This window comes from Muscardinus avellanarius, assembly GCF_963383645.1.
Source record: "Muscardinus avellanarius genome assembly, chromosome: 15".
NCBI lineage: Eukaryota > Metazoa > Chordata > Mammalia > Rodentia > Gliridae > Muscardinus > Muscardinus avellanarius.
The window spans coordinates 32,552,404-32,579,490 of NC_137801.1; the positions used below are offsets into that span (position 1 = coordinate 32,552,404).

General features: G+C 43.6%; 1 protein-coding gene across 2 annotated transcripts in view; it reads left to right on the forward strand.

The window, feature by feature from the left end:
* Positions 1-486: 486 nt before the first annotated feature.
* Positions 487-27,087, forward strand: part of ARHGEF33 (Rho guanine nucleotide exchange factor 33) — a gene marked incomplete at both ends in the record, with an annotated part of 63,140 nt that continues 36,539 nt past the window's right edge. For both annotated transcript variants that reach the window (XM_080711865.1, XM_080711866.1), the window contains 7 exons: positions 487-511; positions 2,521-2,570; positions 14,168-14,332; positions 14,871-14,992; positions 16,536-16,690; positions 23,626-23,685; positions 25,252-25,476. In XM_080711865.1, coding sequence (XP_080567991.1) covers positions 487-511; positions 2,521-2,570; positions 14,168-14,332; positions 14,871-14,992; positions 16,536-16,690; positions 23,626-23,685; positions 25,252-25,476 — 802 coding nt within the window. The remainder of the gene's footprint in view (positions 512-2,520; positions 2,571-14,167; positions 14,333-14,870; positions 14,993-16,535; positions 16,691-23,625; positions 23,686-25,251; positions 25,477-27,087) is intronic.

Sequence of the window (27,087 nt, forward strand, 5' to 3'; positions counted from 1 at the left end):
GCGTGCGTGTGTGTGTGTGTGTGTGTGTGTGTGTGTGTGTGTGTGTGTACGCAGTAGGGATAAAACCCAAAGGAATTCTACTTTTGAGCTACACCCTCAGCCCTATTTTATTTGGAAACAGGGTGTTACTGATTTTCAGAAAGCCTCATTGAATTGCCAAGGCTCGCCGCAAACCTGTGATCTTCCTGTCTCAGCCTCCCAAGTACTGAAATTACAAGCATGCGCCACCACACCCGGCTACCTTTTAGTTTTGAACCAAATATGTATTCAGTTTAATATTTTTTATTCTGAAATTGAGCAAGCCTCAAGCTGTGTCCATTTTTTCAAGTGACCCCTTAAGGCCAGTCCGGTTTCCTCACCAGCTCCATCCACCTGCTCTTCCTTCTTCGTTCTGTGAACAGGTGCAGGGAAGGGGAGGTGACCTGACCCAGGACAATGGCGATGCAATGTTGACCAGCAAGCCGGGGGAGAGGAGCAGCAGGCACCATGGAAAAAAACAAAACCAAGCAAGGTCAGATTTCCCTGGGGTCTTGCTCCAGAGCTTAGGTCTCAAAAAATGTAGCTTTTAGTTCTGCCTTTTCTTTTCTTTTTTCTTTCTTTCCTGTGGTACTGGGGATCGAACCCAGGGACATTCTACCTCTGAGCTGTACCCCCAACCCTACTTTTATTCTTTATTTCGAACCAGGGTTCCGTTTAGTTGTGGAGGGCCTCACTAAGTAGCTGAGGCTGGCTGCAAACCCGTGATCCTTCTGCCTCAGCCGCCCAAGTACTGGGATTACAGCGTGCGCCGCCACGCCTGGCTAGGTTCTTCCTTTTCTTGTCGCCGTCTCAAAGTATCATTTGTTTACCATCATGTAATAATGGCCATGAAGAACGTAGACTTGCTGGAAAATACGAAATGGCATATTTATAAAATTTGGCTTAAATTGGTACCTTATTTTTCTCAGCAGTACCTTTGAGACTGCCTCAGAACAGCATGCTAAGGAAGGCTGAGGTACAGATTCGACCAACTGCTCTATGACAGCTTCTAGGCTAGTTAGGAGCACGTGTACTCTTCGTCTCTACCATAGAGGAACGGCTATAAAGAAGTAGATTCCATTTCTCATCCCCGGTTTACAGCGGAAGAAACAGTCATAGAGAAGTCAGGCTAGAGCTACCAGTGTCAAAGCTCACTCTCGGGTCCTGGTATATGTTTCCAAGTCTTTTTTTTTTTTTTTTTTTTTTTCGGTACTGGGAATTGAACCCAGGGGCATTCTACCTCTGAGCTACAACCTCAACCCTATATATATATAAATTTATTTTTTTTTTTGGTGGTACTGGGGTTCCTGGAAGCCCTTCTACCTCCGGGCTTCACTCTTCAGACCTATTTTTACATTTTTATTTGGAAACAGGGTCTCCTAAGCCAGTGTGCGTGGCTGACTACGAACCTGCGTGATCCTCTTGTCTCTGCCTCCCAAGTGCGGGGATTACAAGCGTGCGCCACCACGCCCAGCTCTCAACCCTATTTTTTATTTTTTATTTTGAAACAGAGTCTCCCTTAGTTGCAGAGGTCCTCACTAAGTAGCTGAGGCTGGCTGCAAACCTGCAATCCTCCTGTCTTAGCCTCCCAAGTACTGGGATTACCTATGGGTGCCATTATGCCCAGCTTAACCTATCAAGATTTTATAGAATAACCCCTACGAATATTGAGGTTACCTACTGTATATGAGCTTGACATGCAGAGGCTGCTTCCTCTGGGGAGGGCTCCCCCACACTTGCATGTCTGAGGGAAGAGAGTACACACATCCATACAATCAAATGTTTGCCCAGGGGTTTAATCATGGTCCACTAGTACCGTTTGAAAAGGTACTGGTTGTTTTTTCCCCCTAGGTTGTAAATTATTTTTGCAATCTACCCCTTCCTTTGCATTTGCGCCGTGTTTCCCAGACTCCGGTGTTGACCATACTGTTTTCTTTTCACCTATGTTCTTCCCAGAACCGTCTCACGGCCGGTCCCCTCCTGTCAGCCTTCTTGCCTAGGAGGCCAGCAAGGTTCCCTTAGCTGACCTCGGCAATGGCGGGAGGGCAGAGTTCAGAAGTTTGGCTAGGATCAGAGGTAGGAGACGTGAGGCACATTTTGTGCAGGCCTCCCGAAAACAGCACAGGTGCCTGGTGAAGAGCAAGAGCGCCTTCCCGGCTACAGAACTGACCCCGCAGGTAGATGTCGGCCCCCAGGACGAGGGGGGCTGCGCGGGCGCTCCACTCTGGCTGTGTGGTGACCACTGATTATTCATTTTGGTTGAGAAACCTCCCTGCACGGTTGAACATGGCTTCTGCTGCAGTGTTAGGTCAGGTAGATGCGGTTTGGCCATCGGGGTGTGACTATAAAAACCACCTACGCCAGCTAATCTTTTGATTTTGAATCACTGTTTCTGGCCATGCAGGCACAGTTCCTATACAGTCTCTTATTCTCAGCCGTATCTGATGAGGCGTAGGGACAACATGACTTACGTTGATTAAACAAAGCTCTTTCTTCCTACAGGAGAGAATGAACATATGCCGGTGAATAGTCCTTCCACGCAGATTTACCAGGTAAAGAAAAAGACCTTGTTGTTAATGCACTCGTGTGAAATAGTGGGTTTTGTTTTATTTTGTTTTAATTTCTTATTTTGTTGTGCTGAGGATTGAACCCGGGGACATTCTACCTCTGTGTTATACTCCTGCCCATTTTATTTTTTATTTGGAAGCATGGTCTCCCTAAGTTGCTGAGCGCCTCACTCAGTTGCCTAGGCTGGCTTTAAAGATCCATCCTCCCATCTCGGTCTTCCAAGTCCTGGGATTACAGATGTGGTCACCATGTCTGGCAGTGGCTATCCTTTAAGCAAAGAGGTTTTTAGCAGTCACAGGTGCTTTGACATGCAGCATTACATTTGCTTTCCTAAGAAAACTGCAAGCGAGGCAGGACCGGGGCCTCTCACATGGTACCCGTGAGAGGACTGACTAGTGAAGGGCAAGCTGTTCAGGTCAGAACTCAGCACTACTGTCCCCCCTCAGCTCTCATTTCTTGCTGGATTCACTGTCACTTGGGCCGTGTCACCATGAAATAGCATTTCCATCAGAGAGGAGGAGAGCTCAAGATCTATTTTTTTCTTGGTTTCGATTTTAGCAGAGAGAATTGAGAGTCGAAGGGGGTTATTTCGAGTGTTTAAATGCGATGATAGAAAAAAATTGAAGCTCATTTTATTTTATTTATTTATTCTTTTTTGGCGGGTCTCGGGGTTAGAACCCAGAGGCATTTGATCTCCGAGCTACATCCCCTGCCCTATTTTTATTCTTTCTTTTCTTTTTTTTTTTTTTTGGTGGTACTGGGGGTGGAATCCAGAGCCTTTCTACCTCCGGGCTATACTCCCAGACCTTTTTTATATTTTATTTGGTCTCACTAAGTTGCTGAGAGCCTCACTAAGTAGCTGAGGCTGGCTTCGAACCCGTGCGATCCTTCTGTCTCCGTCTCCCAAGCGCGGGGATTACAAGCGTGCGCCACCACGCCCGGCTGAAGCTCATTTTAAACAACGGAAATAATTTGGTTCATAAGGAAGGTAAAAGTTCTGCAAAACACCTTTGCAACAAGTCACACCAGGCTGCTTTGGTTCTCTAGTTACAATTTCCTTGGCTTCTATCTTTCAACTCTAAATGTAAAGTAAATTTCTGTCTTTAAAAACATGGAAGGCAGGCATGGTGGCACATGCCTGTAATCCTAGTCCTTGGGAGGCTGAGACAGGAGGATCACAGGTTCAAAGACAGCCTCAGCAGTTTATCAAGACACTGTTACAAAATAAAAAGTAAAATAGGGCTGGGGGTGTAGCTTGGAGGTAGAACTCTCCTGGCTTCTATCCCCAACTACCAAAATTGGGAGGGGGACCATGAAAGCTTACTCTGACATAATTTGTAATAAAATTTAAAAAAAGCAGCTTAGGCTAAGGAATCTATGCTCGCTCCAGATTAAGGCAGTCTTGTCTGGAACGCAGGAGAAAGAAGAAAGAGTTGCAGAACTTCGCGGGAGTTGAGAGAAAAGGTCCTTTCTATGTTGGCTCTAAGGTTTTACATCCCTTTAACTAGGAAAAAGAGTGGGCTTCTGACAAAGGCTAAGAGTTCAGAGGAGCAGATAGCTTAGGGAAAATGGTATTTAAATTAGCCAAGTTTAAGTGACAGTAAAATGAAAACGACAACTAGTTCCCTGAAATATCATACAAGAGTTCAAATGCTGTGGGGCTAGTTAGGACAAACCAACACAGGATTATGCACACTTTTTGGTGGTACTGAGGATGGAACCCTTCTGCGTCTGGGCTACACTCCCAGACCTATTTTATATTTTATTTGGAAACAGGATGTCTTAAGCCAGAGAGTCTGGCTTCAAACCTGCGCGATCCTCTTGTCTTCGCCTCCCAAGCGCGGGGATTACAAGTGTGCGCCACCACGCCCTGCCTTATGCACACATTTTTTAACCATATTGCTCCTAGACTTAGATCAGCAATCAGAGACGGTAGAGGAAACAACTGTCTCGGTTTAATTCAAATTTGTTGATAGCTGCTATGTAGAAAGTCTACTGTTTAGGCGAGTGGGAGATTAAACATAAATATTCTCATTGGTTTTTTAGTGTCCACAATCTAGACATCTGATAAATAGCTCATATAAGATAGGCTGTTGAAAAGATTCCAATGAAGGCTCTGATAAAATTCTGTGGGGAAATGATAAATTGGCGAGGACTGAAACATCTGAACTAGGCACTTGTCTTTTTTTTTTTTTTTTTTGGTGGTACTGGGGTTCCTGGAAGCCCTTCTACCTCCGGGCTACACTCCCAGACCTATTTTATATTATTTTTATTTGTTTTTATTTTTTTTTGTGGTACTGGGGATGGAACCCAGAGGCTTTTTACCTTTGGGCTACACTCCCAAACCTATTTTCTATTTTATTTGGAAACAGGGTGTCACTAAGTTGCTGAGAGCCTCACTAAGTAGCTGAGGCTGGCTTAGAACCTGTGTGATCCTCCTGTCTCAGCCTCCCAAGCGCGGGGATTACAAGCGTGCGCCACCACGCCCGGCTATATTATTTTTATTTGGAAACAGGGTCTCCTAAGCCATCTCGCGTGGCTGGCTTCGAACCGGCGTTATCCTCCTGTCTCCGCCTCCCAAGCGCGGGGATTATAAGCGTGCGCCACCACGCCCAGCTAGGCACTTTTCTTTGGCAAGTGGATACGAAGAAGGCGGGTTCAGGCAGGGAGACCAGCTTGGACAAGGGCTGGAGTGGGCTTTACCCCGGCTGATCTGAGGCCTCACTGGTCCAAGACCTCAGATGCTTTCCCTGCACACCTCCCCTCCATTCTCTTCGGACCCATGTGTGTGGCATTCAAAAGAGTGTGAGTACCTCTTTAAACCCAGGTACGATTTAAAGTCCCTCATAGATCTATGTAGGTCACTCCCTGGATGTTGGGTAATTATAGCTGCAGTGGGGGTGGCCTCATTATCTTATTGTATCACAAATCCAAGTACATCTGTTCACAGTGGAACACGCCAGCAGTGAGAAGTCGGTCTGTGCGACCTCTGTGGCGCGCTCATAACCCGCCTTATCTTAGGAAAACACTTCTAAGTCTGTTCACTGCAAGCAACCTTTAACCACAAGGAGAAGTAAAGAAGAAGAGGAAGAGGAAAGAGGGAGGTGGAAAGGAGTAAACTATATAAGAGGATATAATCTATTTAGAATGGGAAGCATCTGAGGCAAAATGAGAAATTTCAGCAATTCTCAGTCTCCATGTTTTATTTTCTTGATAGACCCCATCCCTACGTGACGTTTTCGTTGATAATCACCTGCTGTTTAAAAATCGTCTGTCTGCTCATCTAGAACGGAAGCTCGAGGGGCAGGGGTTTAGTCTCTTGAGCTCTTTGTTATGTTCTCAGCATAAAGTACGGTGCCTGGGATAGAAGACATGTCCAGTAAATGCTAGTTGAATGACGGAATGGAGGACTATCTGCCAGATGCGTCTACTGCTTTGAGCCCAAAGGTCTGATGTATATTCAGTCTGGTGCCAAACAGCATCGGGAAAACTGGTTCTTCAAGAAAAAAGAAGAGATCCTTACTTTATATCCTAATCAAAACAAATTCCAAAATGTTAAAAGGCTAAGTAGAAGAAAAAAAACTTTAAAAGAAATCACAACAGAAAGGTTTGGGAGTTTATTCACATTATAATGTACTGGGTTTTTATTTTATTTTATTTTTGTGTGTGTGGTCCTGGAGGTGAAACGCAGGGGCTTTTCTACCTCCAGGCTATACTCCCAGACCTGTTTTATACTTTATTTAGAAACAGAGGCTCACTAAGTAGCTGAGGCTGGCTTTAAACCTGTGCGATCCTCCTGTCTCAGCCTCCCAAGTGCGGGGATTATAAGCGTGCACCACCATGCTCGGCCTGTACTTGTTTTCTTTAAACAGCAACAAGAAAAAAAATCTTAAATTCAAAGACAAATAACAAAAGTGGGAAATACTTCCAAAAAATATTTCAAAGGTTTAATGATATATAAATAGCTTAGAAAAAAATCAATAAAATGACTTCCAGGACCCAAGTGGAAAATAGGTAAATGAAACAAATGATTTTTCAAAATAAAATTATAGATAGCTAAGAGGATAGAAAAAGTTGAAGCTCAGAAATTAATGATTAGAATAAAGAGTATTATTTTTACTACCTACTTTAGCAAATAATAAAAATACTGAACACTATTCCCCCCCCGTACTCACAGTCATTGAATGAGGCCTTGTCAGAGACACACAGCGGAGGTGTTTCCTCCGTGATTGCTTCATTTTTGCATATGGATTTTTTTTTTTTTGTGGGTCTGGGGATGGAACCCAGGGGCATTTGACCTCCGAGCTACACCCCCTGCCCAATTTTTTATTCTTTGTTTTGAAACCGGGTCTCACTGAGTTGCAGAGGGCCTCACTAAGTAGCTGAGGCTGTCCGCGAACCGCAATCCTCCGGTCTCAGCCTCCCGAATGCTGGGATTACAAGCGTGCGCCACCACGCCCGGCATTGCATATGGATTTTTCAAATGAAAATTCCATAAACGTGAGAAGTAGCTCACAGGACGAAGGCAACAGAAGTGTCAGCTGGACGAGTCAGTGCTAGCCCAGCCTTCACCCTAGTGTTTTGAACTCCACTGTGTTTTGGGTTCACTTGTAGCCTTAGAATTGTAAACACAGCAGCTTCCTCCATTTCTATTACTTGTTTCAGATATCTTATTATCCAAGACATGTTTTTCTAGAGTCACTAATTTAGGACATCACCGACCATCTAGAACACTTTCAGGAATATATGAACATAGTATTATAACTTTCCAAACCCTCTGGTCAACAATATTCTGTATCATTATAATTTGTAATGCTAAAATTACAAACATAAACCTTTTTTCTTTTCTGGTTTGTAATTCTACCTCTGAGCTACACTTCCAGCCCTATTTTATTCTGAAACAGGGTCTCACTAAGTTGCTTAGAGTCTCATTAGGTTGCTGAGGCTGGCCTGGAACCTGCGATCCTCCCGTCTCCGCCTCCCAAGTAATGGAATAACAGATGTGCATCACCATGTTCAGCTCAAACATAATTTTTTTTGTGTGTGTGTGTGGTACTGGGGATGGAACCCAGAAGCATTCTACCTCCGAGCTACACCCCGACCCTTTTTATTCGTTATTTTGAAACAGGGCCTCACTAAGTTGTGGAGGGCCTCAGAAGTTGCTGAGGCTGGCTGTGAACCTTTGATCCTCCTGTCTCAGCCTCCCAAGTACTGGGATTATAAGCGTGCACCAACATGCCTGGCCTTAGTTTTCTCTGCATTGAAAATAATATAAGAAAATAAGTTATGTGCCAAAAGGATCTCTAATTGGAAAACGCTGGGAACCAGTCTTACAGAAACAGACTTCATCGTTAAAACTGCCTTTGAAGTTACTCTAGGATCTTTAAATTCTGCCTGAGCCTCGGTTCTTTTTGTCATTGAGGAATGTTTATCAAAAACAGGAGAAGAAAAGCTAACTTTTCTAGGTCTGTAGTGTATCTGGGGATCAATAAGATAAACATAAAATAATTTTTTTTGTTTTTTTTTGGCGGTACTGGGGTTCCTGGAAGCCCTTCTACCTCTGGGCTACACTCCCAGACCTATTTTTTTTATATTTTTATTTGGAAACAGGGTCTCCTAAACCAACGCACGTGGCTGGCTTCGAACTTGCGTGATCCTCCTGTCTCAGCCTCCAAAGCACGGGGATTACAAGCATGCGCCACCACGCCTGGCGGATAAATTGTAACAATAAGTAAATAAGATAAATTCCCTGCATAGCAGGCTTCCCCTTGGCTTCTGTAGGTACTGTAGGAATGACTTTTAGTGTAACTTCTGCAAGGAGTGCGGAGGAGTATGTTAGGAAATTTACTCCTAGCATTGAAATTACCTGCTGTCCATTTTGTGCCCCCCCACCTCCACTGGTATTAGGAATTGAACCCAGGGGCATTCGAATTCTGAGCTACACCTCCAGCCCTTTTATTTATTTATTTATTTTAATTTTGAAACAAAGTCTTGCCAAATTACTGAGGGTCTAATTTGCTGAGGCTGGCCTTGAACCTGTCACCCTCCTGTCTCATCCTCCCAAGTACTGGGAGCACAGGCGCAGCATCTCCACCCCTGGCCCACTCTGTGCTTTAAATTATTGCATTTCTGGGGATGAATAAGGAGGCCTAAAATAGGAAGATGAAAGTTGGCAGAAAAACCAGATTTCTTCTTCAAGGAATTGGTTTCTCCCTGATAAAGGTGGAAATCAAGCCGGGCGTGGTGGCACACACTTGTAATCCCTGTACCTGGGAGGCTGAGACGGGATGATCACAGGTTCGCCTCCAGCCTCAGCTACTTAGTGAGGCCCTCTGCAACTTAGTGAGAGCCTGTTTCAAAGTAAAAAGTAAAATAGAACTGGGGTTGTATCTCGGAGGTAGAATGCCCCTGGATTCAATCCCCAGTACCACAAAACAAAACAAAACAACAACAAAAAAGGTGAAAACCAAAGCAATTGCCCTGCATCCCTGCCAGCCGAGGCTACTCCAAAACACCTCCTGGGCTTGGGCTCTTACAGAGTCAAGTGTTGTAGGAATCTGACCTGCCTTGGGGAGGGTCCTCAAACCCTGACACTTCTGACTTTGGAGTTCTCCAGGCACAGCACCGTCCCTTCAGTTTGCCTCTTGGTAGCCTCCTAACCTTGGTAATGTGGCAGGAAGGAATGGCATGTCCATGTAAGAAAAAGGTCAGAATTAATGAAAAATTATAGTTTGAGGACTGGATGATCTTTTCTGGGAAAAAAATTGGAAGACATTGGCTAAAAATCACCTTAAGAAGAGTTAAGAAGCAAGAAAAGAAAGAAAACTGAGAAGCAGAAACTAAGAGCAAAGAATAGGAAGAATTCGGCCTCCTTTCCCTCCTTGTTTTGAGCCTAAGCTGCCCTCTGGTACCCTAGGCTTTGAAGTTCAAGTCTTCCCTGAACCTGCCTCACGTGGGAGCCAACCTCCAGCAGTGGGATGGAAGGGTCATAACCAGAGCAGCTTCATGAAAAGGTCAACGAGATGGGCAGCGTGTTCAACTCGTTGGAGAACAAGGTAGACACCGATTCTAATCCTTAGGGTAGGCACAGGCTGCCAGGTGAGATAGACGAAAACAGAACAGAGAAAGAAGCTAAGGTCAGGTCTTCTGAGTTTTGTTTTGTTTTGGTACGGGGGGTTGAACCCAGGGGCATTCCACCTCTGAGCTATACTCCCAGACCTTTTTATTTTTTATTTTTAATATATATTTTTTGTGGTACTGGGCGTGGAACCCAGGGGCTTTTCTACCTCTGGGCTATACTCCCAGATCTATTTTATATTTTATTTGAAAACTTAAGTTGTTGAAAGCCTCACTAAGTAGCTGAGGCTGGTTTCAAACCTGTGAGATCCTCCTGTCTCTGCCTCCCAAGCACTGGGATTACAAGCGTGCGCCAATACGCCTGGATCGACCTTTTTATTTTTTAGTTTGAACAGGATCTCACTAAGTTTCTGAGGGTCTTGCTAAATTGCTGAGGCTGTTCTTGAACCTCTGATCCTCCTGTCTCAGCCTCCAATAGACACCACCATACCTGGTTCTGAGTATATATTTATTTACAAGGCAGTGGTTAGGTTAGTATGGAAAACCAGTCTGTAACAATTAAAGCTAGGAAGAGCTCTAAGCATCTTTAAAGTGACATGTTGTCTCACTTGTGTGTCTCTGCACACATGGCTTTTCCTTATTGGTTTATCCTTAGTTGTAAAGCTGTTCAGAAACTGGTGGTGTTACTTCACTTAAAGAAATATATAGGAGCTGGGTACTGTGGCACATGTCTGCAATCCCAGTACCTGGGAGGCTGAGACAGGAGGATTGCTTAGTGAGGCCCTCCATAACTTAGTGAGACCCTGTTTCAAAATAAAAATAAATAAGGCTAAGGGTGTAGCTTAGAGATAGAATGTGTCTGGGCTCAATTCCCTAGTGAGAAAAAAAAAAGAAGAAGAAAGAAAGAAAAGGAAAAAGGAAAGAGGGAAGAGAGGTAAGTAGGTAGGTAGGTAGGTAGGTACAGTATATACGCTGACAGCTCACAACAGTTTCAGAATTCCCTAGCTGATAGGGAAACTTTCAATAGTTTTCAATTTTCTGAGAGCTGAGTTTCTACAGACTTGGAAAACTCTTTTCCCCTAGGACTCCTTTGTTCCTTTTAGCTTCTGGGGAAACCCATACATCCACTGTGAAAGCAGTCAAAATGAAACCTGTTTCTGTCGGCTAGTAGTTCTCTTTCTTTCTTTCTTTCTTTCTTTCTTTCTTTCTTTCTTTCTTTCTTTCTTTCTTTCTTTTAAGATTTAAAGAAGTTTATTAAAAAGATAGAAATACATAAGATAGTTACAGCCTCATGTTCCCCAGGGGGAACAAGAGGGGGTGCTTTGAACGAAATCACCCAGTTCTCTTTCTTTTCAAGAGGGAAACCTATGTGAACGCCAGGGCCCTGAATGAATGTCTGGTCTCCTTCATTCAGTTTTGAAACATGCATGCATGTTTTTTTTATTTGACATTATATAGACTTCAATTTTATTTTGCTCATAGAAGATGAAGCCATGTAATGAACATCACCAGATCAGAAAAGTAGTTGATCTGATTATTTAATCCATCAAAATGAGTGAATTAAGCCGGGTGTGGTGGCGCACGCTTGTAATCCCAGCATTCAGGAGGCTGAGACCAGAGAGATCACGGTTCACGGACAGCTTCAGCTACTTAGTGAGGCCCTGTTTCAAAATATAAAGAATAAAAAATAAGGCAGGGGGTGTAGCTTGGAGGTTGAATGACCCTAGAGTCCATCCCCAGACCCGCAAAAAAAAAAAAAAAAAAAAAAATACACATATGAAGAAACATTGCTAAGGTATCTGGACTTCAGTTTTTATTCCTTACTTTGTAGACATTTCTTTTCTTTTCTTTTCTTTTTCTTTGAGGGCCTGGGGATGGAACCCAGGGGCATTTGACCTCTGAGCGACACCCCCTCCCCCGACCTGTTTTTTATCTTTTTTATTTTTGAAACAGGGTCTCACTGAGTTGCAAAGGGCCTCACTAAATAGCTGAGGCTGACGAGAACTGCGATCCTCCTGTCTCAGCCTCCCGAATGCTGGGATTATAAGCGTGCGCCACCATGCCCGGCTGGTAGACATTTTCAATTACAGAATAAACCTACTAGGTAGTACTTTCTGAAGGGAGATTTGAGCTAGACTCCTCTACTTAGCGGAGTCGAAAGTCACAAATATCAGAAAGCAGTGTTGTTATCTTACTGTTATCTCATTATCTCAATTTACTGTTTGTTGAAAATGCCTTTTTTATTGTTCAATAAATAAAATTAGACCTTTGGAAATGCTCGATTTTCTTCATATTTCTGTATGTGTTTAACTTTTTTTGTGTGTGTGGTACTGGGGTTCCTGGAAGCCCTTCCACCTCCGGGCTACACTCCCAGACCTATTTTATATTTTGAAACAGGTTCTCTTAAGCCAGCGCGGCTGGCTTCGAACCTGGGATCCTCCTGTCTCCGCCTCCCAAGCGCGGGGATTACAAGCGTGCGCCACCACGCCCAGCTGTATGTGTTTAACTTTTTGATTTACCACCTAAAGAGGAGAAGAATTAGACATTTTTTGCCGGTGTGGTGGCACATGCTGGCAATCCCAGCATTTGGGAGGCTAAAACAGGAGGACATGGGTTCTCGGCCGGCCTCAGCTACTTAGGCTCTTTGCAACTCAGTGAGACCCTGTTTCAAAATAAAGAATAAGCCGGGCAAGGTAGCTCACACTTGTAATCCCAGCATTTGGGAGGCTGAGACAGGAGGATTTCAGTTCACAGACAGCCTCAATGACTTAGTGATGCCCTTTGCAACTCAGTGAGACTCTGTTTCAAAATAAAGAATAGAGCTGGGCGTGGTGGCGCATGCTTGTGATCCCAGCATTTGGGAGGCTGAGACCTGAGGATTCCGATTCTCAGACAGCCTCAGCTACTCAGTGAGGCCCTCTGCAACTCAGTGAGACTCTGTTTCAAAATAAAGAATAAAAAAATGGGTAGTAGGTGTAGCTTGGAGGTCAAATGCCTCTGGGTTCCATCCCCAGACCTGCAAAAAAAAAAAAAAAAAAAAAAAAAAGACGTTGGGGTGTAGCTCAGAGGTAGAATACCCCTGGGCTCCATTCCCAGTACCACAAAATAAATAAATAAAAATAAGGAATAAAAATAGGACTGAGGTGTAGCTCAGAGTTAGAATGCCCCTGGGTTCCACTCCTAGTACCACACACATACAAAAAAGAATTAGCTGAGGCTGTCTGCGAACCGCGATCCTCCTGTCTCAGCCTCCCAAATGCTGGGATTACAAGCATGCACCACCACGCCCGGGTTAGAAATATTTGAATACCAAATTTTTGAATATCCACAAGTGGATGCTGTGGTAGGCACTTTATCTACATTTACTTATAATATTCAAGACAGCTCTGTAAATAAACATTATTGTAATTATTTTATAGACACAGAAACTGCTACAAAGAATTTAGCCAACTTGTCTAAGATCTTAGAACATGAAGGGGAGAGGTAGGACTTGAACCCCACTAAACTCCAAAACTGACACATCTTTCATGGTGTGGCACTTGTCAAGAGGTACGGCGTCAACGATCAGGCTGGACTGCTGAGGAGGATTCACACCACCATCGACACGCTGCGTTCCTACCCTTCTCGACGTTTCTCTGTCTACTTTAGAGATTAAAGCCTGTCGTCACTAAAAATGAAATTACCTCCTTTTCCATGATAATACCCGAGAATAAAAAAAAGAAACAAAATCATTTTCCTTTTCAAAGAAATTCGCATTAAACTTTAGTTCTTCTTATTGCTCTTATTTTAACTTCTTCAGGGAAAAAAGAACTGAATTTCTTTATCCTCTTAGAATAACCGAGGGGAATGTGACCGATCACTTTTTCTTTCAAGAATTCAGAGTTACCAGATGGAGTGTCCTTTCCCTTATGTTTGTTGCTTTGCAAGTTAATCCCATTGTAATTCAATCAATTGTAATCATTTATTACAATTCTGTAATAAATGGCCGCTTGCGGGAGCACTTGTAGCTTACTTATTTGCTTGCCTTCTTGCTACTTACCAAGCTTTAATTTAACGCACCTTAGAAAGAAGATACTCTTGCCGGGCGTGGTGGCGCACGCTTGTAATCTCCACGCTTGGGAGGCGGAGACAGGAGGATCGCGCAGGTTTGAAGCCAGCCGCGCTGGCTTAAGAGACCCTGTTTCCAAATAAAAACTGTATAAAAATAGGTCTGGGAGTGTAGCCCGGAGGTAGAAGGGCTTCCAGGAGCCCCAGTACCACCAAAACAAACAAACAAACAAACAAACAAAACAGACACACACACACAAAAAAAAAAACCCACAAAAAAAGAAAGAAAGAAGATACTCTTTACCCTCGATGAATGGCGCCCAGGTTACCTAAACTTAAATAAGCATCTAGATTTACGAGAGCCTGGTTTCTCAAGCCAAATAAAAATTCAGGGGGCCAGTGGTGTCATTTTCAAGAATTCAGAGCAAACCGAGTTCATTTCTCATGCGTGGTGTAGTTGCAGGCCCTCGCCTCCGAACTGAAAACTGGTTTCACAGAAGCGATGCAGGAACTGTCGAGAATTCAGCATGGAGAATATGCTTTGGAAGACAAGGTTAAGGGCTGTAAATGTTCCATGGAAGAAAAAGTTACCGAGATGAAGAACTCATTAAACTATTTCAAGGTACGTACCTTCTTTATTTTCCTGCTGAAAAGAGAAAGTTGGTCTTCAGTAACCAGAGTAAAAGACTTGCCTTTTCCTGTAGCAGCCAAACAGAAGACGTTTCCTCTGGGCCACTCACTAGTTATGGGAAAAAAGTATTAATTTCATGGTTTTCTCTTTTGGAGCTCTGTGTTAAAATTAGAGGCCACAGTGGAAGTCAAATTTTCATCCCTCATTCATTCATTCATTCATTCAATAAACAGACAACTTTGGAAGTACTAGATATTATGTTATCTTGTGTATTTTTGCCCATCTGCAATTTTACATTATAGCATTTCTTGTTTTTTTTTTTTTTTTTGGTGGTACTGGGGTTCCTGGAAGCCCTTCTACCTCCGGGCTACACTCCCAGACCTATTTTTGCATTTTTATTTGGAAACAGGGTCTCCTAAGCCAGCGCGCGGGGCTAGCTTCGAAACTGCGCGATCCTCCTGTCTCTGCCTCCCAAGCGCAGGGATTACAAGCGTGCGCCACCACACCCGGCCATTTCTTGTTTTTTTAGGAAGAACTGAGCAATGCCATGTCAATGATCCAGGCCATAACTTCCAAACAAGAAGAAATGCAGCAGAAAATCGAGCAGCTTCAACAGGAAAAGCGAAGAGAATCTCGAAAAGTTAAAGCCAAGTGAGTGTCTTAAAATATTAACCAAAGGCAAGCTGGAGCAAGGGCCGGCCCAGAGCCACTGAAGACGCCCACGAGCAGCAGAGAGCTGGGGCCACCGAGCTCCCCGGTCCGTGGGTCATGGAGGGACAGAGCCACAAAAACTGGCAATAGAAAAAGGATGGTAATCATTACGTACAAAATGTGTTTGATGTAATATGATGTGAAATGAAAATGGTATAAAATGGCATGTATGCTTTACTTATTACTAGAAACATGTCAAATGACAGTTATACAGATATATTTAAATCCTGTGTTAAGAGTATGGGGCCACTAGAGATTTTCTTTTTTTTAAGAATTCATTTTCTAAAATTTCTCTTATGCTGCTATTTAAATTCTCTTATTAAAAGTAATTGTTTTGCTAGCTAAACACTGTCTCAAGTAAGTTTAGAATCAAATAAAGTTTCACCACTAAATACACATAATCTTTTATGGGGGACTAGGGATTGAACCCAGGGGCATTCTGCCTCCAAGTCACACCTCAACCTTTTATTTATTTATTTATTTATTTATTTATTTATTTATTTATTTTTGCAGTACTGAGGATGGAACCCAGGGGCATTCTACCGCTGAACTACACCCCCAGCCCTATTTTTTATTATTTGGAAACAAGGTCTCACCTAGTTGCAAAGGGCCTCACTAAGTAGTAGCTGAGGCTGTCCATGAACTATGATCCCCCTGTCTCAGCCTCCCAAATGCTGGGATTACAAGCGTGCGCCACCACACCCAGCTTTATTTTTATTTTGAAACAAAGTCTGGCTAAGTGGCTGAGGCTGCCCTCGAACCTGCAGTCTTCCTGTCTCAGCCTCCTAAGTATTGGGATTAAAGGCATGTGGCATCACCCCCAGCTACACATAATCTTTATTGTTATATGTTTTGATATTATAAAATTTAAAATAGAAATAAGAATAATATTTGTGTGACCCTGCAGAATGAGTTATGGTTTTCAGTTACTTTCTGGTACCTTTGAGTTAGTTTGTTAAGCAAACAGTCACCACTGAGAACTCTAAAGATCCTGATGATAGGAAACCAGTAATTTAACAAAAGTTGCGCTAGAAGTGATTTGTAGATGTTTGAAGTGTTTTCTCCGACTTCAGTGATGAATTAAGCTCAACAATATGAATTGCTACATAACTAGGCTGTGTGTGTGTGTGTGTGTGTGTGTGTGTGTGTGTGTGTGTGTGTGGTACTGGGGTTCCTGGAAGCCCTTCTACTTCTGGGCTACACTCCCAGACCTATTTTTTGGAAACAGGGTCTCACTAAGTTGCTGAGAGCCTCGCTAAGTAGCTGAGGCTGGCTTCGAACATGCGCCATACTCCTGTCTCCGCCTCCCAAGCGCGGGGATTACAAGCGTGCCCACGCTGGGCTAACTGGGCTATTTTTAAATAGCAATTCATAAGGTTCAACTTAAGAATTCAGATGTTTTCTTGGGTTGTTCTGAAGTGAATTTCCTCCTGTTCTGTCAAGTGGAATGCACTAAAGTGGACTTTTCGTTTTCTTCTTCTAGGAAAACTCAAAAAGAAGAACACGGCACCCCGGCTGGGCCCGCGCAGGCGCAGGCGCAGGCGCAAGGAAGCCCGTTTCGCTCCATCAACCTCCCTGAACCTGTTCTTCCAAGTAAGGGCTTTAACGATATTTTGCCTTCTCGGGCCTATAAAAAAGGTATAATTCATAAATCATAGTGAATTAACCATTTCCCTCGGATCCCTAGGGCATAAGTAATAGTAGGAATGGGCTTAAGTCCTCCTCTTTTTTTTTTTTTTTTAATAGTAGTGGTGCTGGGGGATAGGTCCGGGGGCGGGGGGGGGGCATTCTATTTCTGAGCTAAACCACTAGTTTTTTTTTTTTTTTTTTTTTGAAACATACTGAGAGTCTTGCTAAATTGCTGAGGCTGTCCTCAAACCTGTGATCCGCCTAGCTCAGCCTCCCACGTCACTGGAATTACAGGCATATGCCACCACGCCGGGCTCCTCCATCCTTATTAGAGGAAAATTACAAATTCTTTAGAATTTTTTTCTCATTAGTGGAATTCAAAAGAATCCACAGTCCTAAGTCTGCCCAACTTTAAAGATTTTCTTTTTTGAGAAAATACTAATCTGGATTATCCTCAATTTCAAGTGGATTAAAAATAATTTATTACGCCGGGCGTGGTGGCACACGCTTGTAATCCCAGCATTTGGGAGGCTGAGACAGGAGGATCGCACGGGTTCGAAGCCAGCCTCAGCTACTTAGTGAGGCTCTCAGCAACTTAGTGAGACCCTGTTTCCAAATAAAGTATATAAAAAAGGTCTGGGAGTATAGCCCGGAGGTAGAAAGCCTCTGGGTTCCACCCCCAGTACCACCAAATAATAATAATAATAATAATAATAATAATAATAATAATAATAATAAATTATTTATTACACAATCAATACTACACCAACCATAAAAGAAAAATGTTGTAAAATTCACTCTAAAAAGTCATGTTGTTGGTGATCTAACTCGGCACCCGTTTTTTTGCTATCTGTGGGCGGAGGCGGCAGCAGCCACACCCCATCCTGAGGATGCCAGGACGATGTTGCAGTGACACGCTGCAGTACTAAAGACCTGGCTTTCCGGGGGATGCGGTTATGGACCTGTGTTCAACTCAGGGAAACTGTACAAGACAAAAACATCTGTTATGTCTTTTTATCCTTAACAACATCTAGCAAAACATCTATGTACACAGAAAAATGAATGCAGGAATTAACATTGATTAGATGATGTTTCCTCTTTTTAAAAACATTTTGAGTCTTATATAGAAAATCCACAAAAGATAGGCTCAATGATATCTCAACCAAGTGTGGAATCTTTTTTTCTTTTATTTGCAGTACTGGTGATGGAACCCAGGAGCATTCTAGCTCCAAGCTATACCCTCAGCCCTATTTTTTATTCTTTATTTTGAAACAGGGTCTCACTGAGTTGCAAAGGGCCTCATATAAGTGGCTGAGACTGGCCGTGAGCCTGCAATCCTCCTGTCTCAGCCTCCCAAGTTGAAGCCACCACGCCTGGCTTCAACTAAGTATAATCTCGAATTCAGGGTTGGTGGCTTTCTATCTTATGACTTATGAAACAAATTGGTTTGTATATTTTCACACAGTAAGTGTGGCCTGAAAATCTGCATCTAAAATTCCAATTTAAGTGAAATTCACTTGGTGACCTGCTTTATTATTTTTCTTACCTGTGTGATTAGTTATCTATGAGCTCGATAAGTAAGTATACCTTGAAAAAAAACCTCACTTGCCCCATTTGAGGAATGGGTCCACAGGTGGGTCTATTTTTTTACTCCATGACGGGGAAAGCAAGAGCTCAAAAGATGATCCTTAGTGGGGAGGGGGATACGATGGGCTTGGAGAGTAGAGGTCAGAGTGATGCCACATCTGTGGCAACTAAAAAGGTTTACAAGAGAAAATACCGAAATTCATATTTGCAAAAGATATTTATGGCTGAGACAGGAGAATTGCAGGTTTGTGTCCAGCCTCAGCCTCTTTTTTTTTTTTTTTTTTTTTTTTTTTAGTACTGGGGGTGGAACCCAGAGGCTTTCTACCTCCGGGCTATACTCCCAGACCCATTTTATATTTTATTTGGAAACAGGGTCTCACTAAGTTGCTGAGAGCCTCACTAAGTAGCTGGGGCTGGCTTCGAACCTGTGTGATCCTCCTGTCTCAGCCTCCCAAGGGCGGGGATTACAAGCGTGCGCCACCACGCCCAGCTAGCCTCAGCCTCTTAATGAGGCCATCTGCAACTTAGTGAGAACTTGTTTCAAAATAAAGAATAAAGCTGGGCATGGTGGCACACGCTTTTAATCCCAGCATTTGGGAGACTGAGATAGGAGGATCGCGGTTTGAGGACAGCCTCAGCTACTTAGGCCCTTTGCAACTAAGTGAGACCCTGTTTCCAAATAAAGAATAAAATATCGGGTTGGGGGTGTAGCTCAGAGGTAGAATGCCTCTGGGTTCCATCCCCCATACAGCAAAGCAAAACAAAACACACACACAGAGCCGGGCGTGGTGGCACATGCTTGTAATCCCAGCATTCGGGAGGCTGAGGCAGGAGGATCCAGGTTCGTGGCCAGCCTCAGCTACTTAGTGAGGCCCTTTGCAGCTTAGTGAGACCCTGTTTCAAAATAAAGAATAAGAATCTGGGCGTGGTGGCGCACGCTTGTAATCCCCGCACTTGGGAGGCAGAGACAGGAGGATCACGCAGGTTCAAAGCCAGCCTCCACTGGCTTAAGAGACCCTGTTTCCAAATAAAAAAATATAAAATAGGTCTGGGAGTGTAGCCCGGAGGTAGAAGGGTTTTCAAGAACCCCAGTACCACCAAAGAATTAAATAAAATAAAAAATAAGAGCTGGGTGTGGTGGCGAATGCTTGTAATCTCAGCATTTTGGAGGCTGAGACCGGAGGATCGTGGTTCTTGTACAGCCTCAGCTACTTAGTGAGGCCCTCCGCAACTCAGTGAGGCCCTGTTTCAAAATAAAGAATAAAAAACTAGAGTAGGGGATGTATCTTGGAGGTCAAATGCCTCTGGTTTCCATCCCCAGACCTGCAAATAAATAAATAAATAAATAAATAAATAAATAAATAAAATAAGGAATAAAAAATAGGGCTGGGAGTGTAGCTTGGAAGTAGAATGGCCCTGGGTTCAATCCCTAGTATCCCCCCCCCAAAAAAAAAAGATATTTATGTATCTTTAGACACTGTGCAATGACTTTCAGAATAAGGAATAATGATAGGATTTGTTGAATTAGTAATAGCTGATGATTTGAGTGCTCAGATAGCCTCAAGTTAACTGTTTATTGGCAACTTCTCCCTCCCACTATACATAGTCAGAGTTTATTCTACTAAGTTGATGCAGGAGGATAATACGCTATAACCAAATATTCTGTATACAGTAGGTGGTAGCTTATGCTAAAACTCAGGCTTAAAGACAAAACTTTCAGAAAGTGTTGGTCTACGTAGACTTAATGATAAAACGGTGCAGTGGTTGTCTATTATCTAATTTAAGCTTTGCTAAGCTTCGTTCTCTCTCAGTTTCTCTGAGTCAGAAATACGCACAGTTTGGCTCCAGGTCTCTCGTGGTTGCAGCCAAGGTGTCGGCCAAGGCTGTCATCTCATGGCGGTCGGCAGCTCCGTTCCTGTGACATGCACATCTCCAAGTTGCTGCTTATAACACGGCAGCTGGCATTCCCCAGGGCGAGGAACCTGAGGGACTGCTCAAGACAAAGCCATCGTCAGTTCTCCACCTAGTCGTGGAAGTAGCATTCCATCCTTTCTGCCATGCTCTGTTCTTTAGAAGCTAATCACTAAATCCCACTCAAGGGAAGGGATCACATAATATACATAATGTATATTAAATATATTTATATATTTATATTAATGTTTATATATTTATAAATATATATTTAATAAAATTAGTCTTCTAGCTGGGCATGGTGGCGCATGCTTATAATCCCAACATTCGGGAGGCTGAGACAGGAGGCTCATAGGTTCATGGACAGCCTCAGCTACTTAGTGAGGCCCTTTGCAACTCAGTGAGACCTTGTTTCAAAAATAAAGAATAAAAAATAGGGGTGGGGGTGCAGCTTGGAGGTAGAATGCCCCTGGTTTCTATTCCCAGTACCACACATACACACAAAAATTAGTCTTCTCACCCTCCACCTATTCTTTCCTTTTTTATAGTGCTGGGGATTGGACCCAGGGCACGATCCCCCTGTGCTATGTTCCCGGCTCTATTTTATATTTTATTTGGAAACAAGGGCTCACTGAGTTGCTGGGGCCTCGCTAAATTTCTTAGGCTGGTTTCCAACTTGCAATCCTCCTGTGTCCGCCTCTTAAGTGCTGGGATTACAGGCCTGGCTACCATCCACCAATAACCTTTTGTGGGATTTTTTTTTTTTTAACCCAGGGCCTTGCAGATAACTAGGCAAGTACTCTCTCTCTCTGAGATAGATCCTCAGGCCTGAAAGTTACCCCTTTCAAGACATGGTTCTTTCATTTCCTCTTGTTTTTGTCCTATTTATTCAACCTCTTTAATATTGGTTTCCATCCTCCACTCCACTAAAACTGTTTTGTTTTTTTATCTTCCCTGATAGTTTCTGAGACTTTTTTTTTAATGCGTGTGTATGTGGTACTGAGGATGAAACTCAGGGACATTCTACCTCCAGTGTACACCCCCAGCCCTATTTTTTATTCATTATTTAGAAACAGGTCCCACTGAGTTGCAAAGGGCCTCGCCAAGTAGCTGAGGCTGGCCTTGCTGCGATCCTCCTGTCTCAGCCTCCCGAATGCTGGGATTACAAGCGTGCGCCACCACGCCTGGAAGTTTTTGATACTTTTGACCATTGCATTCTTGAAATGTTTTCTTCTTTCAGCTGACACCTTGTGATTTTCCTCCTGCTTTCTGGCTGCTCCTCCTTAAATTTTCTTTGTGGTTCCTAACAGACCTCAGAATAAAGTCCAAACTCCTTAACACAAGTTTACAAGGCCATGTATTAACCAGCCTCTGCTTCTCTCTTCACCTATATCTTTTGTTACCCTCATTTCTGACTCTGGGGTCAAGCCACCTGGTATTCCTTTAGGCCCTGCAGTGCCCTAGCAATCCCCTGGCCTCTGGATCTTTAAGTATCTCCACCCTCTCTTCATTAACTCCCTTCATCCTTCCAGACTAACTTCTCTTTGCCCTCCAAGTCTTCTAGACCAGGGCTTTAATGTGCACTTTCTTACGTGGCAATGATAAAATACTGCTAAAATGAGATTTGAATTTAGCAGGTCCGGGGGTAGGACCTGAGCTTCTGCACTTCCGATAATCTACCATATGAGATCACTTCTGCGGATCCATGGGTCACACGTTAGATTATAGGCTACTAGAGAATATTCCTGACACCATAATTCCTATTATCCAACCCTTCTCCTCCTTTAGTTCAGGTCAGGTGCTTTTCTAATAGACTGTCATAGCACCTGTTACTCCTCTGCCCATCATCCAGCCATCCGCCCACCCGTCCAGGCCCTGTGCAGATGATGGGATATAGTTATGAACGAAACAACAAAAACCCACGGAGCCCTGTAGTGAAGGCAACAGACGGTGAACAAGATAAGTAAAACATGTAGTGTTAGTGATAAACTAAGGAGAAAATTAAAAAGGGGGGATAGTAATTTTAGGTAGGGTGTCAGAAAAAGACCTGAAGGAGATAAGGAAGCTAGCGTATGGCTCTGGAGGGGAAGGGAGGGGCCGACCAGTGCCAAAGTCCCGGTGGGAAGCCGGGCGTGGTGGCGCACACTTGTAATCCCAGCATTCGGGAGGCTGAGACAGGAGGATGATGATTCACGGCCAGCCTCGGCTACTTAGTAGTGAGGCCCTTTGCAACTCAGTGAGACCCTGTTTCAAAAGAAAGAATGAAAAACAGGGCCGAGGAGTAACTTATTTTCAAGTTACTCCACTGCATTTATTCCTTTAATGCAGTGCTTTAATCTATTTTTATGTTTCCCTCTTTGTAGCTTGGAGGTAGAATGTCCCTGGGTTCCATTCCCAATACCGCAAATAATAATAATAATAATAATAATAATAATAATAATAATAATAAGGCTGAGGGTGTAGCTCAGAGGTAGAATGCCCCTGGGTTTCACCCTCAGTACCGCAAACAAAACAAAACAAAACAAAAACAAAAACAAAGTCCTGGTGGGAGCATGACGGCTGTGTCCACTGAGTAACAAGACCAGTGTAGACAAGGGAGGTGACAAGATGTGGTTAAAAAAAAAAAAGCCGGGCGTGGTGGCATACACTTGTAATCCCCGCGCTGGGGAGGCTGAGACAGGTTCGAAGCCAGCCTCAGCTACTTAGTGAGGCTCTCAGCAACTTGGTGAGACCCTGTTTCCAAATAAAATAGAAAATAGGTCTGGGAGTATAGCCAGGAGTTAGAAAAGCCCCTAGGTTCCACCCCCAGTACCACAAATATAGAAATAAATAAAAAGGCAGCAGCAGGCAGGGGAGCAAATGCTCTCAAGCTGTAGGATCAGTGTGAGGCCTTAGAATTTCACAGCAAAATGCGAGGCCATTGGAAGGCAAAGCGACTGGTGGAGTCTCACTTCCACTAAACAGCATCATCTGCTCTGCTCAGTATTACTGCCATCGCGTGCCACCGCTATCGTGGTTAAACCAGAATTTAGCTCTTTTGGTATGCCCAGTACTACAGTTTATATACATTGACCTATTTATTTTACAGTAATCACTCTTGAGGTAAGTACCACTATATATATATATATATATATATATATATATATATATATATGTATATGTGTATATATATATATTTATACAGCTGAAAAAATAGCACTTACCATACTATATTATAGTTTCTTCCTTTCTTTCTTCCTTTCTTCTTCCTTCCTTCCTTCTCTCTTTTCTTTCTTTCTTTCTTTCTTTCTTTCTTTCTTTCTTTCTTTCTTTCTTTCTTTCTTTCTTTCTTTTTCTCTTTCTTCCATAAAACTATAAAGTCTGTGAGTGTGTCCTCGGCCTGGTTCACAGCGATGCGAAGTCCGTGTTACTGGTGAGTGCTCAATGGAAACTTCCTTTCTCTGCAGCCCAGGAGTCCAGATCTGCTCATGCGGGCGACAGCAACGTGAAGGGCATGATGGGGCCTGGTGAGTGGCTCTCTGCCCCCTTGGTTTCTTCCCACAGTTCCGCTCCTGCCCTTGTCTGCCTTCCCTGCTACTTCCCCCACAGTCCCAATCCAGGCTCAGACAAGACAAAGTCTGACTGTTGCTAAGATCCCAAGACGGTGTGCTGGAGGAGGTCGGTGACTTATCGAAACCCAGGAGAGAGAAGGCCTGGGAAAGTTTAAGACAAAACTAGTATTCTTGGCTTTTTCTGGCTCTTTTCAATTACTAATGATTCACATTTGCTAAAATCTCACAGGTGAGTGTTTCAGGAGCTAAGTTTTCCTTGGATCTTAAACTTTATAGTTTAATTTAAAAGTTATTTATGTAATTGACAACACATCAGATTTTCACATATTATATCATCTTCCCTCTTTCAACTTACCATCCTTAAGGTGAAAGGGATAAATAACCAAAGAAGATGTGGTCTTTGGAGCCTTCCTCCTCTTCTTTCTGTACTTCCTTCTCAACGGTGTCTCAGGCACCTGGTCCACTCTCCTGAAAGGAAGCAAATATGAGGAGTCAATGCATGTTACTCTTAACGAGATATTTTAAATATAAGTTTTTTGGTGTTTGTTTATTGCAGTATTGGAGGTTGAACTCAGGGCCTTGTACATACTAGGCGGGGACTCTACCACTAAGACACACCCCTAGCCCTATAGATTTATTTTTTAGGATATCTTATTTTAGCCAGGTGTGCTGACACAAACCTGTAATCCAATGATTGGGAGGCTGAGACAGGAGGACGCAGGCTTGAGGACAGCCTCAGCAACCTATCAAGATCCTCAGGAACTTAGCGAGACCTTGTTTCAAAGTGAAGAATAAAGAGCCGGAGGTGAGCCGGGCGTGGGGGCGCACGCTTGTAATCCCAGCATTCGGGAGGCTGAGACCTGGAGGATCGCGGTTCGCGGACAGCCTCAGCTACTTAGTGAGGCCCTCTGCAACTCAGTGAGACCCGGTTTCAAAATAAAGAATAAAAAATAGGGCAGGGGGGTGTAGTTCGGCGGTAGAATGCCCCTGGGTTCCATCCCCAGACCTAAAAAAAAAAAAAAAAGAGCCAGGGGTGTATCTCAGGTAGGGCACCCCTGGATTCAATCCCTCACTCCCCACTCCAGAATCTTATTTTGTGGAGTCCATGTACAAAGAGTAGAGGATGTATAGATCAGCAACAGAGAGAGGTGGCTCTTGTGGTTGTGAAAACATTTAATTCTCAATTTATATATTTATTTTTTTAATTTATTATTTTTTTGTGGTACTGGGGTTCCTGAAAGCCCTTCTACCTCCGGGCTACACTCCCAGACCCATTTTTTTATATTTTTATTCGGAAACAGGGTCTCTTAAGCCAGCACGGCTGACTTCGAACCTGCGCAATCTGCCTGTCTCCGCCTCCGAAGTGCAGGGATTACAAGCGTGCGCCACCACGCCCGGCTCAATTCATATATTTAATCCTGAGGGCTAGTTGTACCCAAATACGGACATATTAGTTAAGAGTTAGGAAAAAGTTGTTTTTTTTTTTAAAGAAAGAGCTTGATCACAGGTGTCATTTTCCAGGAGTGACCCCAACAACTCCAGAGGCAGATGAGAACCTTAAGTCTTGCCTCTCGGCTGACATCCCATCCAAGGGCCATCTCTCCTCCGGTGTGTGGAGGCAGCCCAAGGACGGCAAGGAGTGGGGCGAGGAATACGTCACAAAAGACCACCCGGACAAACTCAAGGAAGCCGGCCAGGGGAGACACAGCTCCTTGGAAAATGTTTTATGCGAAACCTCTTTAGCTGGTAAGTTCCATGGAGACTGCAGGCTGGAAGTGTGTGTGTGTGTGTGTGTGTGTGTGTGTGTGTGTGTGTGTAGTGCTGCGAATTACAGCCCAAGGGCATTCTCCCTATGAGCTACATCCCTTTCCTTTCTTAGTTTCTACTTTGAAACAGCGTCTCACTAAATTGCGGAGGCCCTTGTTAAGTCGCTGAGGCTGCCATCAAACCTGCGATTCTCCTTTCTCAGTTTCCCAAGTACTGGGATCACAGGCATGTGCCGTGCCTGACTGTAAGTATTTTTTTGTTTGTTTTAATGTATGACCTTGTTTCTCTTTGTGTGTGTGTGTGTGTGTGTGTGTGTGTGTGTGTGTGTGTGGTTACTGGGGGTGAAATCCAGGGGCTTTTCTACCTCCGGGCTATACTCCCAGACCTATTTTCTATTTTATTTGGAAACAGGGTCTCACTAAGTTTCTGAGAGCCTCACTTAGTAGCTGAGGCTGGCCTCTAACTTGTGCCATCCTCCTGTCTCAGCCTCCCAAGTGCAGGGATTGCAAGCATGCGCCACCACGCCTGGCTAGTTCTCTTATGTTAATCTAAGAGCCTAAGAGTGGAGTCTCTGTGTTCTACAATAGGACTGTGTTTAAGAGAAGATGTCAAGCAGTTTTCCCAAGTGGTCGGATAATTTTATATTCCCATCAGCAGTGTGTGTGTGTTTATTGGGAATTGAACCCACGAGCATTCTACATCTGAGCTACACCCTAGCCCTATTTTATCTTGATACACAGTCTCACTAGGTTGAGGAGGGGCTCACTAAGATGCGGAGGCTGGCCACAAACCTGCAATCCTCCAATCTCAGCCTCCCAAGAGCGCCAGTGGCTTCATATCCTTCCCAGTACTTAGGGGATAGTTTTTTTTTCTTTTCCTTTTTCTTTCTTTCTTTCTTTCTTTCTTTCTTTCTTTCTTTTTTTTTTTTTTTTTTTTTTGCGAGTCTGGGAATGGAACCCAGGGGCATTTGACCTCCAAGCTACACCCCCTGCCCTATTTTTTATTCTTTATTTTGAAACCAGGTCTCACTGAGTTGCAGAGGGCCTCACTAAGTAGCTGAGGCTGTCCGTGCACCGTGATCCTTTGGTCTCAGCCTCCCGAATGCTGGGATTACAAGCAAGCACCACCACGCCCTGCTTAGGGGACAGTCTTTTAATTTAGCCATTCTCATAGTGTTCACCAGTGTCCTAATATAGTTTTAGTTTCTACTTCCCTAATGACTATTAATATTGAACATCTGTTTCTCATGTGCTTATTGATTCTTCATCAATCCTTTATGAAATACGTGTTTAAATCCTTTGCTCGTGTGTGTGTATGTGTGTGTGTGTGTGTGTGTGTGTGTGTGTGTGGCACTGGGGATGGGACCCAGGGGGCATTCTACCTCCAAGCTACACCCCCAGCCCCATTTTTATTCTTTATTTTGAAACAGGGTCTCACTGAGTCGCAAAGGGCCTCGCTATAGCTGAGGCTGTCCTTAAACAGCGATCATTCTCAGCCTCCCAAATGCTGGCATTACAAGTGTGCGTCACCACACCTGGTTCATTTTATACTTTTTTATTTGGAAACAGGGTCTCTTAAGCCAGCACAGCT